Source organism: Scomber scombrus, chromosome 5, assembly GCF_963691925.1.
Source record: "Scomber scombrus chromosome 5, fScoSco1.1, whole genome shotgun sequence".
NCBI lineage: Eukaryota > Metazoa > Chordata > Actinopteri > Scombriformes > Scombridae > Scomber > Scomber scombrus.
The window spans coordinates 12,490,930-12,507,811 of NC_084974.1; the positions used below are offsets into that span (position 1 = coordinate 12,490,930).

Below are 16,882 nucleotides of genomic sequence, written 5' to 3' on the forward strand. Positions count from 1 at the left end.
CGCCCCCTTCACCTCTCTGGGCATTTTTCCAAGTCGCCATCTTCGTACACTACGGCACCCTTCCTTAATCTGTCTACAGTTTTTAGGGACCGAGCCGAAAGGCAAGAGGGCGAAGACTCCAGAGGAGTCCTGCCCTTGCCTGGAGGCAAGGACCCTATTGAATTTGTACCGTTTTTTATTATTAGGGACCGAGCCGAAAGGCAAGAGGGCGAGGACTCCAGAGGAGTCCTGCCCTTGCCTGGAGGCAAGGACCCTATTGAATTTGTACCGTTTTTTATTCTTCTACCGCCTCTTTGCGCCTTAATTTGACCCCCTAAACCTGCTCCAAAACTCACCAAATTCGGAACGTACATCAGGTCTGGCGAAAAATTCGATAAAATGGAAAAACAAACAACGTCAAACTCTCTAGCGCCACCTAGAAACACTAAAACGGCCACTACGCCTGATAGGAATGTCGTAGAAAAATCAAACCAAAACTCAATTGTTTGTCTTATCAAGACCTACAAATCACGCGCTGACAACCCTGACCTAAATCCAACAGGAGGTGCACAATTTGCTGTTACATATGCGATTTTTGACGATTCTTGGCCTGCTACAAACGCTATCTTGTCCGAGGGCGTTCATCGTGGCGGCTTCAAACTTAAATAGCTGACTGAGCACACCCTGCTGCACAAACGATCTGAACAACTTTTCCATTACTCGTCCGGTTTGGATTTTAGAAGCCCTCAAAGGTCAAGTGCCCAAAAACCCTCGCCAAAACGCTCCCATAGACAATGAATTGGAGGAATGTCTCATGCCACTTTGACCCTAAATTTGACCACCTAAACATGCTCCAGGACAGACCAAATTCAACACGCACATCAGGTCTGGCCATAAATTTGATAAAATGGAAAAATTAACCCCAAAAGTGCCAAAATGGACTCTCTAGCGCCACCTAGAAACAGTAAAACGGCTGTAGCACCACCTAGAAACAATTAAAAACGGCCACTATGCCTGATAGGAATGTCGTAGAAAGATCAAACCAAAACTCAATTGTTTGTCTTATCAAGACCTACAAATCACGCGCTGACACCCCTGACCTAAATCCAACAGGAAGTGCACAGTTTGCCGTTACATGTGGGATCTTCGACGATTTTTCAGCCACCTAGAAACAGTAAAATGGCCACTACGCCTGATAGGAATGTCGTAGAAAGATCAAACCAAAACTCAATTGTTTGTCTTATCAAGACCTACAAATCACGCGCTGACACCCCTGACCTAAATCCAACAGGAAGTGCACAATTTGCCGTTACATGTGGGATTTTCGACGATTTTTCAGGCTTTTCAAAATATATATATTATTCCTGCATACTTTCAGTTACAGACTCCATTCAAACGTCGAAATGTAGCCACAAGTCTCATCTATAGATGTGTGTAATTTGGTCCGGTTATGTTTTACACTTTTTGATCTGCGGATACACATGTACACCCTGTTCCTCTCCCATTCAATCCCACATCTCCAGTCTGCCAATGCTCTGCAGTCGTTAACTATCATGGCAACGACTGTGTGTTGGCTGAGCCAGGTTCATTTGTGGTCTTAGTGTGCCACCCAGTGGAGAAAACTTGTCATGATACCTGATAAGGAAGTTTTCTGATTCTTGTTCAAGTTTATTGACTGTATTATTATGATTTTAGATATCTGTGCAGTCTGTCAACTATTTCACTGACATTGCTGTCAAAGTCTAGATCAAACACGAATTACATGAGCATGAACTACAAACATATCTACAGGTTTCACTGGAAATAAGTTCCTCTCCTGTTTGACTCATCAAAGTGGCAGTTCATTTCAGTTGCTCAGTCTAAATGTCTACACAGACAGAGAGAGAGAGTGTGTGTAACGTGTGTCTACTTATTGCAGTGTCCAATAAATGCCCGGGTCTGAATGCGTTTAAATGCACCCGACGGAAACCTTTCCGCTTCGCCACGGCCCGACGTGCGCAAGGGGGCGAGGTCCCGCCCAACGCTGCTCGCAGCTTTAATTTAATTATTCTCGCAAAACTTGGTTGCTTTCCATTGTGAAAGTATAATATATATTTAAAAAAAGAAATGTTATGTTAATTGTAGTATTATAAAATTTTGAATTAAACCCCATTTCTGATACTACTGTACTCATGGTTGGTATTTTTAATTTATATATATTTACATTCAGTAATTATCTATTTACATGAAAGTTCTCATTATTAATGGGAGAGTCCATCATTCCTGTGTGGGGGATTCACAGGAAACAATCCAGCGTTGTTTTTCCCCATTATATCTAATTGATATCAGCGTCACTGTTTACTGTTCACTCTAGTTACATTATACCAGAGCTGTATTAAGTTCCAGCAAATGCAAACCACATGCTTCCTGTTGCTACTCACATCAAAAGCATTCAATTACTACTTCTTGCGCAGCAGTCAGAGAAAACGTGGTGTATTTGTCTCCACGGTTAACGCTGTGTACAATCACAGCGTTACAATTCAGTAAAAATCACTGAAAAAATGTGATCAATGTCGTCATTTTCGGCACTTTACATCAGTGGATCATTCTTAGTTTTTGCAAAGGTAGTAATGAAACAAGCAGTCACAGTGAGCTGTTAAATGAGCTGCAGCAAGGTAAACAAACTTACTGTGTCCCTCTGTTGTATGGATATCAAATTATGATGGCAATTATTGACTGACGACTTTTTTGAAATGATTCACGTTTGTTTTAAAAGCACCTTTTTAAGACCCAAGTAAGATGCAATTTCTGTGTTGCTTGTGAGACAAAATCTAGGGCTAAAAAAGTCACTGAATGACTAGTGGCTGCCTGTAAGGCTGTGATCACACCGCTGAAAGTGACTCAGTTGATAAATCAACATTTTGATCAACTTAGAGCTCCTATAATCTCGATTTTAGCAGCTGGATGATCAGAAGGACTGTTCAGAGAGATTTAAGTGAGTAAATCAAACTGGCCTGTGATCAGTGGAAAGTACACCTGTGAACATTTTATGATAAGATTTTTTTTTAAAGCGTGGCGGGTCGAAACCAGGTGTTTAACTCTATGGTATATCTAATCAACACTGAACAGACAAATTATGTAAAAATTAGAGTTTCCCTGTAGGCTGACTCCTGATGTGTTTATCCTGCCTCCATTCTCCTGGTCTAGACTCTTACTGCTTATTGATCAAAACCAACCTCATCCCTTTATTGCACAGCAGAGATTATTGATCAAGCCTCCACCAACGAGACCACTTCAAACCAGCTTTTTCTCTGCTGTGGACTCTACACACCCGGATGTTTTTTTGGCTTTACTGTTTCACTTTGTGTTTGTGTTGCTCCCTAAAGCCCACCTCAGCTCGTTTGATCTCTGCTTGCTGGTTCACTCCCGGGCAGCCGGCTGCTAACTCAGTCACACACAGCTGGTTAACGTGCTTCCTTCTTTCTGCAGGTGGTACAGCTGCATGTTGGGGAAGAAATGCAGCCTGACACCTTTGAAAGAGGAGCTGAGGAAGCAAGGGGTGAGTAGACCGTCAGACTCAGAATAAAGGCGAATACACAAATACATCGACTGCGATCAATAAGTATTACAAAGCAGCCCTGATTTTTGATCTCAATTTGATCATGCAGGAACACGCCCCTTTGTGAAAGGTGTGATAATGGCTCGTTAAAATAATCTGAGCCTACCATCTCAAACCGGCTCTTGATTTTAGAGGGCGTCACTGTCAGGGGAGCCACAACGGATCAGCTCTTTCTAATATGCCAGCTAAGCAGCATCACGAACGAGCCATGAATGAGCTGATTTCTGTTAGCGGTGCATGACTGGATCACACGGCACTGTCTCGCTAACATCCATTAGCATCATTAGCTTGACTAATAGTCCAGCACATGACTCCTGACTGCTGCAGGCCTCTGGTCCTGTGCCAGCCACATCCCTCACATGCTCGAAATAAATAAATAGACTCTGGTCCCCTGATCACTCCTCCTGCACCTGGTGTCCCTCAAACCTCCTCCAGAGGTTTTAGGATGCTGTCGCTGCTCATCAGCATGAGTGCAGCCTTGGCTAACGTCCAGGGAGAAAGAGTGTAAAAAGAAACCTGGCCTAGTTAATATGTTAATGCTTTTTATTTTTTTTTGCAGTGCCTTCTCGTCTCTCTTTGTGTGTTTAATTTAGCAAATGTGAATGTTTGTTACTCGTAACAAGCTGGCTGACCTCTGACCTCTTATCTTAGGGAACCCCTCCCCCACCCCCCCATTCCTATTTACTGAAGCAGTCCTGAGAGACTGTTGAAGTGCTCTGTTTGCACGAAGGTTTTCACACCCTATTTGTGTCTTTTTCACATCATAGATCCCAACTTGTCTTTTCTCACTCACGATTAGAGATGTGTAGAAGTCACTGAAAGTCACACAGGGAGACATTTTTACATCTGATACATCACCAAACCTGCAGACTGAGCATGTCCAGTATGCGTTGCGTCACACTGTCAAACTGTCAGGCTGAGTGCTACTAGGATGAAGCTTCAGAGTCAATTCCTGATCTGTTGAAAACTATTTGGTTATGTGGAACAGTTTTACATTTTATCACACGCACTGTTCACGTCATATCTTGAAACTCTGCCTCACTCAACTGTTTAGTTCAGTGGCTACAGCTGCTAAACTTGACCCTTAACGGACAGTTTTATGTTGTTTTTATCAATTTGTTTTATTTTATGGGAATTTATTTCCTGTGTTTTTTAACCACCATTAGCCAGTTAGGATAGGACCCACTGAGATTACTATCTTTTTTTTTTTTTTATAGATGAACAAATTGAACCTCTTTCACCAGCAGATATTATAAAGTTACAAGCTAAATTTAAGCTAATTTGCCTCAAAGGGCTTCGCAGTCTATACAGAAATACATCCTATGTATCCTTATACCCTTAATTTGAATAAGAAATAAACTCCCCAAATCAAACTTTAACATGGAGAAAGTGAAAGAAACCTCATGAATAGCAACAGAGCAACGGATCCCTCTTCCAGGACAGACAGTCAGATGTTGTTTATACAGAGTAGACCAAGACAGGATGACATAATTTTAGATAAATTGACTATTTTGATTTCTCTCAGGTGCCCAAAGTGACCCACACAGAGTTCTATCAGGGACGCACCATGCGGTGGGCGCTAGCCTGGAGTTTCTATGATGACGTCATTGTTCCGGTAAGTGCTCTAGTCCTCGGACCACCTTTAGGCTCAGTGGATCATTTTGTGGTCATCCTCCATCATCTGTTTCATCACCACGTGCTGATGGATGTTTCCAAAACCCTAGATCCCCCCTTCCTCAGTAATGCACCACCTCAGTCCTGCCCCCCCCCCCCCCAAATCCAGACTGCATCCCCTCTCCCTCCCGCCCCTGTTCCATTAGACATTAGACGCACTTATTATTTTCTCTGGGGAGATGTTTATGTGATTTTAACATGTCGTAGCCTGGCAACAGTTGCCAAGGCAGGAACGTAAATGTGCACATACACTGAGCCATTGTTTTGTCTGGACAGAGAGCATATTGGAGATATACAAAGCAGAGAGAGTGAACAAGCCAAAACATTGGATGGAAGGATTTTATCAATCTAAAAAGGGAAGTGAAAGGGTATTAAAGTGTACTAATGCCAATGCAAAATGTCAAAATTAAGGTGTACAGCAGTGATTTTTACGCCTGCAACTATTGATTATAACTGGAATAATTGATCAGTTTTTCAATGGAATGTAAGCAAATGGGGAGAAACATCAAACCCCAAGGTGATGTCTGCAAATATCTTGTTTTGTCCACAACCCAAATATATTCAGTTTTCTGTCAAAGGAGACTAAAGAAACAAGAAAGTATTCACATTTGAGAAGCTGGAATCAGAGAAAAAACGGATTAATGCAAAACGAAGTAATGATCATGATGATGATGAAGAAAATGCATCAGTGGTGAACATCCAACTTTGACCTTTAAAAGCGGAGTTGTACACATCAAACCTTTCTTTCCCATCATTCTTCCATCTGCTCCCAGCAGGTGAAGCAGTGTTGGCACCCCACCATATACACATTTACTTTAATCAGAACGCATGTGGCCTCCCTCTCTGCCAAAATTGTCAAGGCTGTTGGGAGCAGCCAGCAGTATCACCTACTGTAGGGGTTTGACGATACACTTAATTCACGAGACGAGACACGATATTGGGTTCACAAGATTGAGATGAGACGAGAATTTAACACTATTTTTAAGAAAACTTCAATGAGGAAATATGACTGGTCTGTCATTTGAAAGTCACCAAATGCAAAATAATGCAGGTACCTTTTGAAATGTTTTAACTAATCATCTTGTAATGAATGAATACTTTCTAAGTATGAATTATCATATGCAGTATGCAATATGCAGGCATTGTAAAAGGTTTCCCGATATAGATAGATATTTTATAGATAGATAATTTTGGTATTTATGAAAAAAATAACAACCATAAATACCCAAATATATGCAATCACAAATACCAAAACGTGAATTATAAAGAACTATTTTGTCCACGAAGTCTATTTTTTTTATTGATTTATGGTAACACACTTACATGTGATTGACATAGACATTGCTTACAATATTTACTTAGTCCATGGACCAAGACCAGATATCGGTACCATCTGAGTTTGCAAAACTTTACCTATACTAAATTGTTTATACAGTCGATATAAGTAAATTCATATATTATAGCCTTTCCACACCAGTAGCTTTTCATATTTATTTCACCTCCTTTTAAGTGTCTCTTTATTGGGACCTATGAATCGTTCTTAGTCTGGTCCCTCACCTGAGACCAACACAGCTCCCAGGATCACAGGGACACGCAAACCCCTCCACCACGATAAGGTGACGATTCTCGGAGGGGTGAAATTTGGATTGAATTTTGGATTGGATTTTGGATTGGATTTTGGATTGGATTTTGGATTGGATTTTGGATTGGATTAGATTTTGGATTGAATTTTGGATTGGATTTTGGTTTGGATTTTGGATTGGATTGGATTTTGGATCGTATTTTGGATTGTATTTTGGATCGTATTTTGGATTGGAATTGAATTTTGGATTGGATTTTTGATTGGATTTTGGATCGTATTTTGGATCGTATTTTGGATTTTGGATTGGATTTTGGATTGGATTTTGGATTGGATTTTGGATTGGATTTTGGATTGGATTTTGGATTGGATTTTGGATTGGATTTTGGATTGTATTTTGGATTGTATTTTGGATTAGATTTTGGATTGTATTAGATTTTGGATTGAATTTTGGATTGGATTTTGGTTTGGATTTTGGATTGGATCGTATTTTGGATTGTATTTTGGATTGTATTTTGGATTGTATTTTGGATTGTATTTTGGATTGTATTTTGGATTGGATTGTATTTTGGATCGTATTTTGGATTGGAATTGAATTTTGGATTGGATTTTGGATTGGATTTTGGATTGGATTTTGGATCGTATTTTGGATTTTGGATTGTATTTTGGATTGTATTTTGGATTGTATTTTGGATTGTATTTTGGATTAGATTTTGGATTGTATTAGATTTTGGATTGAATTTTTGGATTGGATTTTGGTTTGGATTTTGGATTGGATTGGATTTTGGATCGTATTTTGGATTGGATTTTGGATTGGATTGTATTTTGGATCGTATTTTGGATTGGAATTGAATTTTGGATTGGATTTTGGATTGGATTTTGGATCGGATTTTGGATTTTGGATTGGATTGAATTTTGGATTGTAAAATTTAAAACCCTTTTTGGAAAGTTTACAATCCGAAACAAGTGTTAGACCTTGCTGACTGGTAGCTTTTTAGTGGTTGTCCCCTCTTAAAGTATGGACTGCTGTCGTTTTATAATCCAAAATGCAATCCAAAAGTTTTACAAAAAAGTTTAAAGTTAGGTTTTACCATCAAAAATTAAATCCAAAAGTTTTACAAAAGAGTTTAAAGTCAAGTTTTGCAATCCAAAATTCAATCCCAAGGTTTTACAAAAGAGTTTAAAGTTCAGTTTTACAATCCAAAAGTATTACAAAAAAGATTAAAGTTAAATATTACAATCCAAAATTCAATAAAAACTTTCTTGGTTTTAACGACAGCAGTCCATACTTTAAGAGGGGATACCTACTGAAAAGCTACATTAAAACATAGGGATATAGATCAACACGCACGTGTTTGTTGGATGGTTGAAAATTAAGTTGTACTGAGGGTTGAGTCTGGTTTGGGTCTTGTTTTGTGTGAAGCTCAATAGAGGAGGGTTGAACTCTGTTGGGGTAGCTGAGCGTATCTGAGCTTATCATGACTCAGTAGGAGGGTGTTGTGGCGTGTAAGGACTTCACAATATTTGGAACTGACGTCACTGTGCCTCCTTCCTAGAGCAGTGTAATTCTGTTGCAGTTCGTTAAGAGCCGTTTTGCTCTCCTCCAGGGCAGTTTTCTGCTGTTCGCACTGGCATTTGTCATGGAGTTGTTTGAACTGGTACCTTGCCTCTGCCCGCTGTTGTTCCTGAAGCCTAGTGTTGCAGTCTTCAGCTTTCTGGAGAGCCACAGCCAATTTCTCCCGTTCCTCCATTATTTGTATTTGCTTTGTCAAAGCTTCCTTGAGCTCGACGCGGTGCTTGTCACAGGTGGCCTGTTCCTTCTGGAGAGTAGCGGCAATTTCATCGACTCTCTTCTGCAACTTGGAGCTTTTTCTCTTCTCTCGCAGCATGGAGTCCTCAAGCCCTTTCTCTCTGATCTCATCCTTCGACTGACGCGCTTTGAGCTCATAAACTGTGCTCTGGAGCTTAACTATGGCTTCTTGATTGTTAGCGATGATTTGATTTTTTTTGGACACCAGTTCATCATATTGGTCAGAAAAAGAGCAGTTTTGAGACTTAACTCTGTCATATTCTTTCTCCATAGTCCTGTATTTAGCCCTGACATTAGCATTCTCTATCCACAGTGTCTGCATGTCATACGTCATGTGGCCTGAGGGTGTACATGCTCCTCTCAGTTGATTATTGAGGAACAGTGGAGGGTTGTCTTCAGCCTGCTGCTGTGAAAGTGTCTGCTCAAAGCGCTTCTTCTCCTGTTCAAGGGAAGACTTCAAATACTTTTCAGCCAATAGACTGTTTTCCAAAGCTGAATTCTTCTCCTTGAGCTCTGCCTTTAGAATCTGTAGCTCTTTCAACAGCTTCTTGAACTGCACCTTTTCTGTTCCTTTTCTGTTCTCTTCCTGAAGCTGATTCCTGAGCGTATTCTCTTTTAGTGCAGCCTGAAGTTCACCCTGCAGCTTTGTGTTCTCAGAAGCCAGTTGTCTTTTTTCTTGAGTCAGACTCTGCTGCTGGGAGACAGCATGATCACACTCCCTCTGAAGTTTAGAGATCATTGACCGGTCCTCCATAAGGTCTGATTCCAACTGGTCTACTTTTTGTCGCATCGAGTAAACACTGTTGTCCTTGGCTTCAGTAGTGCCTCGAAGATGCTGAATATTAAGGTACAAGGATTGAATTTCACTGTCTTTGTTCAGCCTTTCATCGTTCATCTCGACGAGGCGTTCCTCAAGTGCCTTAATTTTGACACAAAGCTCCTTCTCACGTTTGTCATTTTCTTTGTCAGACTGAAGAGAGGACACCTCCAAATTATGCTTGAGCTCCTCAAGCTTTTCAATCAAGGTGTTGTCTTCCTTGCGATAAGCCACCATCTTTTCCACTTTTCCTTTCAATTTTTTGTTGCTGTCCTGGTGTTGTTTTAGTGACTTTGAAAGATCAGCAGTTTGTGTCTTTAGGTGCTCAATTTCACTACAAAGACGGGCTTTTTCAGCTTCATCCTTCTTTGGAGCCTCTTCAAGAGCATAATTGAAGCGCTTCTTCTCCTGTTCAAGGGAAGACTTCAAATGCTTTTCAGCCAATAGACTGTTTTCCAAAGCTGAATTCTTCTCCTTGAGCTCTGCCTTTATCATCTCCAGCTCTTTCAGCACCTTCTTGAACTGCACCTTTTCTGTTACAATGGCCTCATTAGTCCTACTGTAATCATCTTTGGCATCCTGAAGCTGTTTTACAAGAATATTATTCTCATTTAGTGCAGCCTTAAGATCACCCTGCAGCTTTGTGTTTTCAGAAGCCAGTTGTCTTTTTTCTTGGGTCAGACTCTGCTGCTGGGAGACCGCATCATCACACTCCCTCTGAAGTTTAGAGAGCATTGACCGGTCCCCCTTAAGGTCTAATTCCAACTGGTCTACTTTTTGTTGCATTGAGTAAACACTGTTGTCCTTGGTTTCAGTATTGCGTTCCTCAAGTGCCTTAATTTTGACACAAAGCTCCTTCTCACGTTTGTCATTTTCTTTTTTACACTGAAGAGAGGACACCTCCAAATTATACTTGAGCTCCTCAAGCTTTTCAATCAGTGTCTTGTCCTCCTTGCGATTAACCACCATCTTTTTCACTTTTCCTTTCAGTGTTTTGTTGCTGTCCTCTTGTTGTCTTAGTGACTTTGAAAGATAAGAAGTTTGTGTCTTTAGCTGTTCAATTTCACTACAAAGACGAGCTTTTTCCGCATCCTCCTTCTGTAGAGCTTCTTCAAAGGCATTATTTGCTTTTTGCTCTTGTTTCAGATGTTCTTTTACCTGCTCTAAGGCGCTCTTAAGGGCAGCATTTTCTTTTTGCTCCTGCTCCAGACATTCTTTCATTTGGGTATTTACTATGTGCTCTTTATCTAGGGCCTCCTCAATAGCTGCTCTTGCGGTTTGCTCCTGATCCGCAATGTCTTTAGCTTTTCCGTCCTCTTCCAGATCAATTGTTGAATTGTGTCCCTGAAGCCAATCATGTTTTTCTGATTCCTCACTGAAGGAAGAATAGGAGGATTTTTCTTTTTCAGAAGCAATGGACTTTTCCTCAACATCCTCAGCAACCTCCTCCTTATCATCTTCCTCTTCATAGTGGAAATGTTCCACCAACGTCTCTTCCTCAACATTGTTTGTGAGGTCCTGAAATTCCAACAATTTTATTTCATTGTCCTCCACTATTTCTTCCTCCACTATCTCTTCCTCCACTATCTCTTCCTCCACTGTCTCTTCCTTAATCTCCCCCTTAATCTCTTCACTATCCTCGTCATCCCCAGTGTCTGTTTGGATCCACGGAGAGCCCAGGGCCTCTTTAATTTCCTCTGCAAACTTAGAAAATGTCTTTCTTCCATTACTTTTCTTTGTGAGGTCTTCAAATACCTCCAAATTCACCTCCTCAATCTCCTCCTCGTGGTAATCCTTCGTTTCTTTTGGGATTAACAAATGATCCCAGTTCTGCATAGTAACAGGTCTTTTCTTTCTTTTAGAGTGATGGAAGGATGGCATATAACCATTTGTACCTCTATCTAGCGGGGGGGGTAAAAGCTGGCCTCTGCATTTGTTCATTTTCTTACCATGAAGAAATGATGGCACCTTACTGGTAACTTTGCTTCTATGTAGCTGGAATACAACCTGGCTATTTACAACGCTGTACAGTGGCTGCACCTACAGATATGGAATGTTCTAAAAATGTGCAAATGACCTCATAAAGGCACCTTTGATCTGTGTGACATCATAATTCCGATTATATTGTTCATGACATCATGATTCTGATGACATCATAATTCTGATTATATCGTTCATGACATCATGATTCTGATGACATCATATTCCGCATTCCACCCCAAGTGTATTTAATATTAATAATAACAGTAATAATACATTTTATTATTTGTATTAATCTTTCTCACAAAGACTTTCTAAAGCAACAAACAATTGACAATTGCTTAACAGTCGGTGTGAATCTACAGTAAGTAAAGTCACCAAGTCTTAACATCAGGATGGTGTGGCTTGTAAATTCATACTAAAAGATAGGGTTGAAGAACAAATAAATAAATGAATAAATAATTAATTGATTAATATTGAAAGTAAAAGCATGTCTTGTAAAACTTCAAACTTTTTGTAAAAGGTTTGGATTGAGTTTTGGATTGTATAACGTTACTAAACATTTATGTAAAACCTTTGGTTGTATGAAAAAAAGGTTTTAATTGATTAATATTAAAACTAAAACATGTCTTGCCAGCTTATAAATATCAGTCAATAAATGTGAATATTTTGGTTTTTTTTTGTTTTTTCCCTAATTTTCTGTGGTAATAAACTCAATATATTTAGGTTAAGTTGCATCTTGTGCTTTGGTAAACAATGATTGAGACTTTATAGACCGTATGACTAATTAATTAATCAAGAATGCAGCTCTAGAATCAACAATATCTTTTTTGTTCCCTCATAATATGGGTTGTTTCTCCCAATGTGTGCAATTCAGGACAGACAGAATTTCCAGTATTCAGATGTTCTAAAATTTGTAGAAAGGACTATTCCCCAAAACGTCTTATGACAGTGCACTTCCACAGCAAATGCTTTTTAAAAACCTGTTTTAGTTTTGCATTTAACACACTTCTCAGGTGAGAACCGTGTTATTTTGTTTATTTTTTCTGGGGTAAAGTCAGTTTAATATTTTAAATTACCGTTAAAAACTGGTAAACAGCAGCGTCAAGTAGGGGTGCAACGATTAAAGTAGGGGTGCAACGATTAGTCAAAAAAAAATCGATGACAAAATGAGTTACTGACTGAATTTAATCATCGATAATTGTCGGTTATGTCATCATGTGTGCTTTGCGGAGCGGTGAACTCCAGTAGTAACAAACAAAAGCAGCTGACCAACACACACTGCAGCATTAGACAACTTAAACCAACTCTGAGGTGAAGCAAATAACTCAATTTTTATTTTATTTTTTTGCATAAATTGGTCCTCAAAGATTTTCTCCAAGGTTGGCAGATCTGGTGTAGATTAAAGTAATCACAGAGAGAACAAGGAATAATGTTACCCCAAAACAGACAATAAACAAATATAAGAAGGTAGGTGGCAGATGTGAGAGCGGTTGTGTGATGAAGACTGTGCTGTTTGTGTCTTGTTGGCTTCTGTTTTGGCCTTTTCCACATAAAACCAGTTGAGCAGAAAAATTGGCCTACATTTTCTCTTGCAACCCTCCTCCTCCTCCTCCTTGACTTTCACGCAGATCCATCGTCATTTACTCTCGGGAGCTGCTCGGCAGTATTACCAGACAGACCCCTCGAACACGTGTGTTTGCTGTGTGTGTGTGCACATGTGATTACACGACAGAAGTTTCTGCATGTGTAAGTCCTTGCATGGTTGACCTGCTAATTGTGCCTGCATAGATGTTCCTATAGACCTATGGTATGTATGCATGTGCAGGGGGTTGCTCATTAATGTTACATATAGACTTTAACATATGTGACATGTATGCAACTGTGACCTACTTCACCACCTTATAACCAGGTCAGCCTCCAGACTACTGTTACTGCAACCACGTAATCTTTCTCTTCCCAGACTAAACTCTCTTGTGAGTTTTAGGTTCATACTGGGATGTGGATGAGACAGTTTGGTTAGCAACTAGACGGAGAATTCATCTGAGGTCCGACCTGGACTATCACAACAAAGAACAATGTATTTTCTCAGTATTTTCTCAAAGGACCTTTTTCAGCACCTTCTTCCTGTGTTTATTTTCTTGTTTCTGCACATCCGACCAATAAGTCCTATGAACGTTCTCACCTGGCCTGTAGCGATGCATTTTGGTTCCCTTAATTTTTTTCTGTGTGAAAAGAAACTGAACCAGGTGTAAAATGCATTTTATGCAAGTTTACCAGCTGTAGTTTTGAAAACACCCATAAGGAGAATTGCTGCTCAGACTACAACACATCAACAACAACAATTTACATCAAAACATCTGGATTCACATGGTTGACTTAAATCTCACCCAGGAAGTAGAATAGATCAAAAAAATAGTTTCTAGAGGGCTCAGACATCAAAATACATTCAAATATACAGCTATTCCATATTTAAACTACTAAGTCACTTCTTCTCCATCTACCTTTCACTCTAACACTCAACAGTTAAAGAAAATATCAATACATTTCCTGAAAAATCCTCAGCAGCTCATTTGTTTGGTTCAGTATATCTCGTAATGTCTTTTACAGGCTTTAGTTCAGTGCAGCTCCAGAAAACATGAGCATGATTAGCCTCCAGGTCCTCACAGGGACTCCAACGTGAGTCTGCTGTCTGCTTTTGGTCAGAGGTGTTAGTATGAAGAAAATCAACAATGTACTTTCATTTTAACGGTGGAATAATTTGACCTTTTTAGGGTAATTTTTATAGCAGTTTGTCATTGTCAGAGAGAGAAATGCAGAGGATGTAGCATTGTTGAGAAAAGCAAAAGGCAGATAAAGAAAACGTACAGACAAAAGGATGAAGACAGTGGAGACATTCAGACTGCCAGGCTTTATTTGAGCCCTGAGGCTTCCTGATGTTGATCATACAGGCCGCTGGCAGGAGGGGGTTCAGAAAGGTCCAGGGTTCAGGGTCTATGAGGTTTGGGACTTGACAAAAAGGAAAATGGGGGTTGGAAGGAGAGAGATGATCAGAGTACGATTTACAGTGTTTGCCTGAAGGTGAAATCAACATTTTGTTTCTCGTGTGTGTGTGTGTGTGTGTGTGTGTGTGTGTGTGTGTGTGTGTGTGTGTGTGTGTGTGTGTGTGTGTGTGTGTGTGTGTGTGTGTGTGTGTGTGTGTGTGTGTGTGTGTGTGTGTGTGTCTGTGTCTGTGTGTGTGTGTCTGTGTGTGTGTGTCTGTGTGTGTGTGTCTGTGTGTGTGTGTCTGTGTGTGTGTGTGCGCGCGTACTCAGGAGGTCGAGATGGATGATTGGATGACATTATATCTGGAGAGAGAAATGATTCCTATTGGACTAGAAAGCTTTTACTGTGCCTCGTTTTCAAAATTGGGCCAGACTCTTATTGTGAGGTTATCATTTACCCATGTCTCGTGCATATGTGTGTGTGTGTGCGTTTGTGTATGAGCATGAGGTGAGAGTGGGTAAGTGGGATTAATAATGGAGTGAAAGAGCAGCAGAGTGAGAAGAGGATGTGATTCAGTGAAGAGGTGTGTATGCAACTGTACACATGTGGGTTTCATACTCTTTGTCTTTGTGTGTGTGTGTGTGAATGAATCTATGTCAAGGATGCCGTGTAAACAGTCAGGTTTCGGCTTGATGGATTTTTATTGATTTTCTTTCCTTGGTACAATGAGCTGGGGGGCTTACAGAGCGCGGAGAGAAAGGGGGGCGACGTCTGTGAGAAACAATAAGAAATAAAAGAGGAAGCTCTAACAAGCAGTCAGACAAGGCAGCGTCCATTATCAACCCATTAATTAAATATGTCCACCTCTCATAAACGTGCATCTACATGGACAATCATTTCAACTAAAAATCAATAGATGATCAACACTAAAAAAAGCTCTCAGACAGTGAACATAAAGAGTTTTTTCAATGGAGAAGCAAACACAGGAAAGATGTGTTCATTTATTTATTAAACTTTATTTCAGGTTAGTCTTTTACTTATCTGGTTTATTAAAGGAGAAGAAAATGAATATACTGTAAGAGGAATGTTCTGGATTACAGACTACAATAAAAGTCCTCAGATGCACTGAAGTAAATGAGTATTCAAAACTTGACTCTCAGATCAGTAGCAGAGTGTGAAGGTCACAGTCTGCTCCTTCACTCTGCTGTTTGTAGGTCAGTCGGCCATGCTGTCTGCTCCGTCACAGTACTGCTGCAGACCCCCGCCGTCTCCCCACTCTCACTCAGCCTGCAGTGAGTTGCGGGTACAGCTTTGACATATTGGCCGCAGCGGACGCGTAGGGGGCGATCACTGCAGAGCGTCTGTTGTATGGAGATACGGTCGGATAATGACCTCCACCGCCATTACAGCGTGGCATTACAGGGGATTAGAAATAAGAAACAGCGTTGACATTCACTGCAGGTTCAGGTGGAGCTTGTGTGGTTTGAGCTCCCTCTTGTGGTTTGTAACGACGCTCCTTCTTCTGTTGGTATGTCCTCACTCTATCCAGGCATTCATGTCACTTTTTGGAGTATCGATGCCTCTTTTTAAATCTGAGAAACAATTAAATTGCCAAAAGACAATTCACTTTAAATGTATCAAAGAAGAAGTACTGACATTAATTATATATTCACTTTAAGAATTTAAGAGAGAAATTGTTTATTTGCTGTTATTTGTGAAACACTAAAGCTCTCTTGCTGACGGATGTAAGATTCAGGAATATTCCCTCATTCATCTACTCTCTTTTATTACCTGTTTTAATACGTGGTAATAATGTCATGGGGAATTATATATTGTTGACACAGTAAATCTTAAGTGATTCAAAAATAGGAAAATAATAGGAAATAATAGTTAACAGCCAAGTGATGAACAGCGGAGAGTTCACAGAAAGAGTTGGTTTACACGTCACGACTGATTATATATAATTGGTGCAAATGTTACTGGCAGGCATGATGTCAGTGTGGTTGACTCAATTTAAAAATGAGACTCTGGTGTCAGTCAGATGCACATTAATGACAGGAGTAAACAGGGCCATAGGTATTCTGCCTGTCTGGTATTTATAGTCTGTAGTATGGTGTCTGGCGCCCTCTACAGCATCTTTTCAGTTGTACAGTCTTTTGGACAACTTCCTCTGTAGACAGGAAACAGGAACTGAAAGCATAAATAGGCCAGAGGAGGCTGGATTCCAGCCCAACCATTGCTCAGCAACCCAATCTGCAGCCATCCTGTCGTTGTGCCGCAGAAAGCTTTGCCTGTAAGTTTAAATCAATCAATAAGCAGTTCAACAACATGCATTCATGACACTTTTGTAAATTGTGTACTTTAAAAGTAACTTTTGAGGCTATTGTATGCATGCTAGCATTTAACTGAGTCATGTTGGTTTCTGCAGTGATTAGCTGCTGATGTTTAGCATTTAGCCTT

At 40.2% G+C, this 16,882-nt stretch overlaps 1 protein-coding gene across 2 annotated transcripts in view; it reads left to right on the plus strand.

The window, feature by feature from the left end:
* mettl16 (methyltransferase 16, N6-methyladenosine) overlaps nucleotides 1-16,882 on the plus strand; it is a 38,744-nt gene that overhangs the window by 15,367 nt on the left and 6,495 nt on the right. For both annotated transcript variants that reach the window (XM_062418488.1, XM_062418489.1), the window contains exons 7-8: nucleotides 3,448-3,517; nucleotides 5,103-5,192. In XM_062418488.1, coding sequence (XP_062274472.1) covers nucleotides 3,448-3,517; nucleotides 5,103-5,192 — 160 coding nt within the window. The remainder of the gene's footprint in view (nucleotides 1-3,447; nucleotides 3,518-5,102; nucleotides 5,193-16,882) is intronic.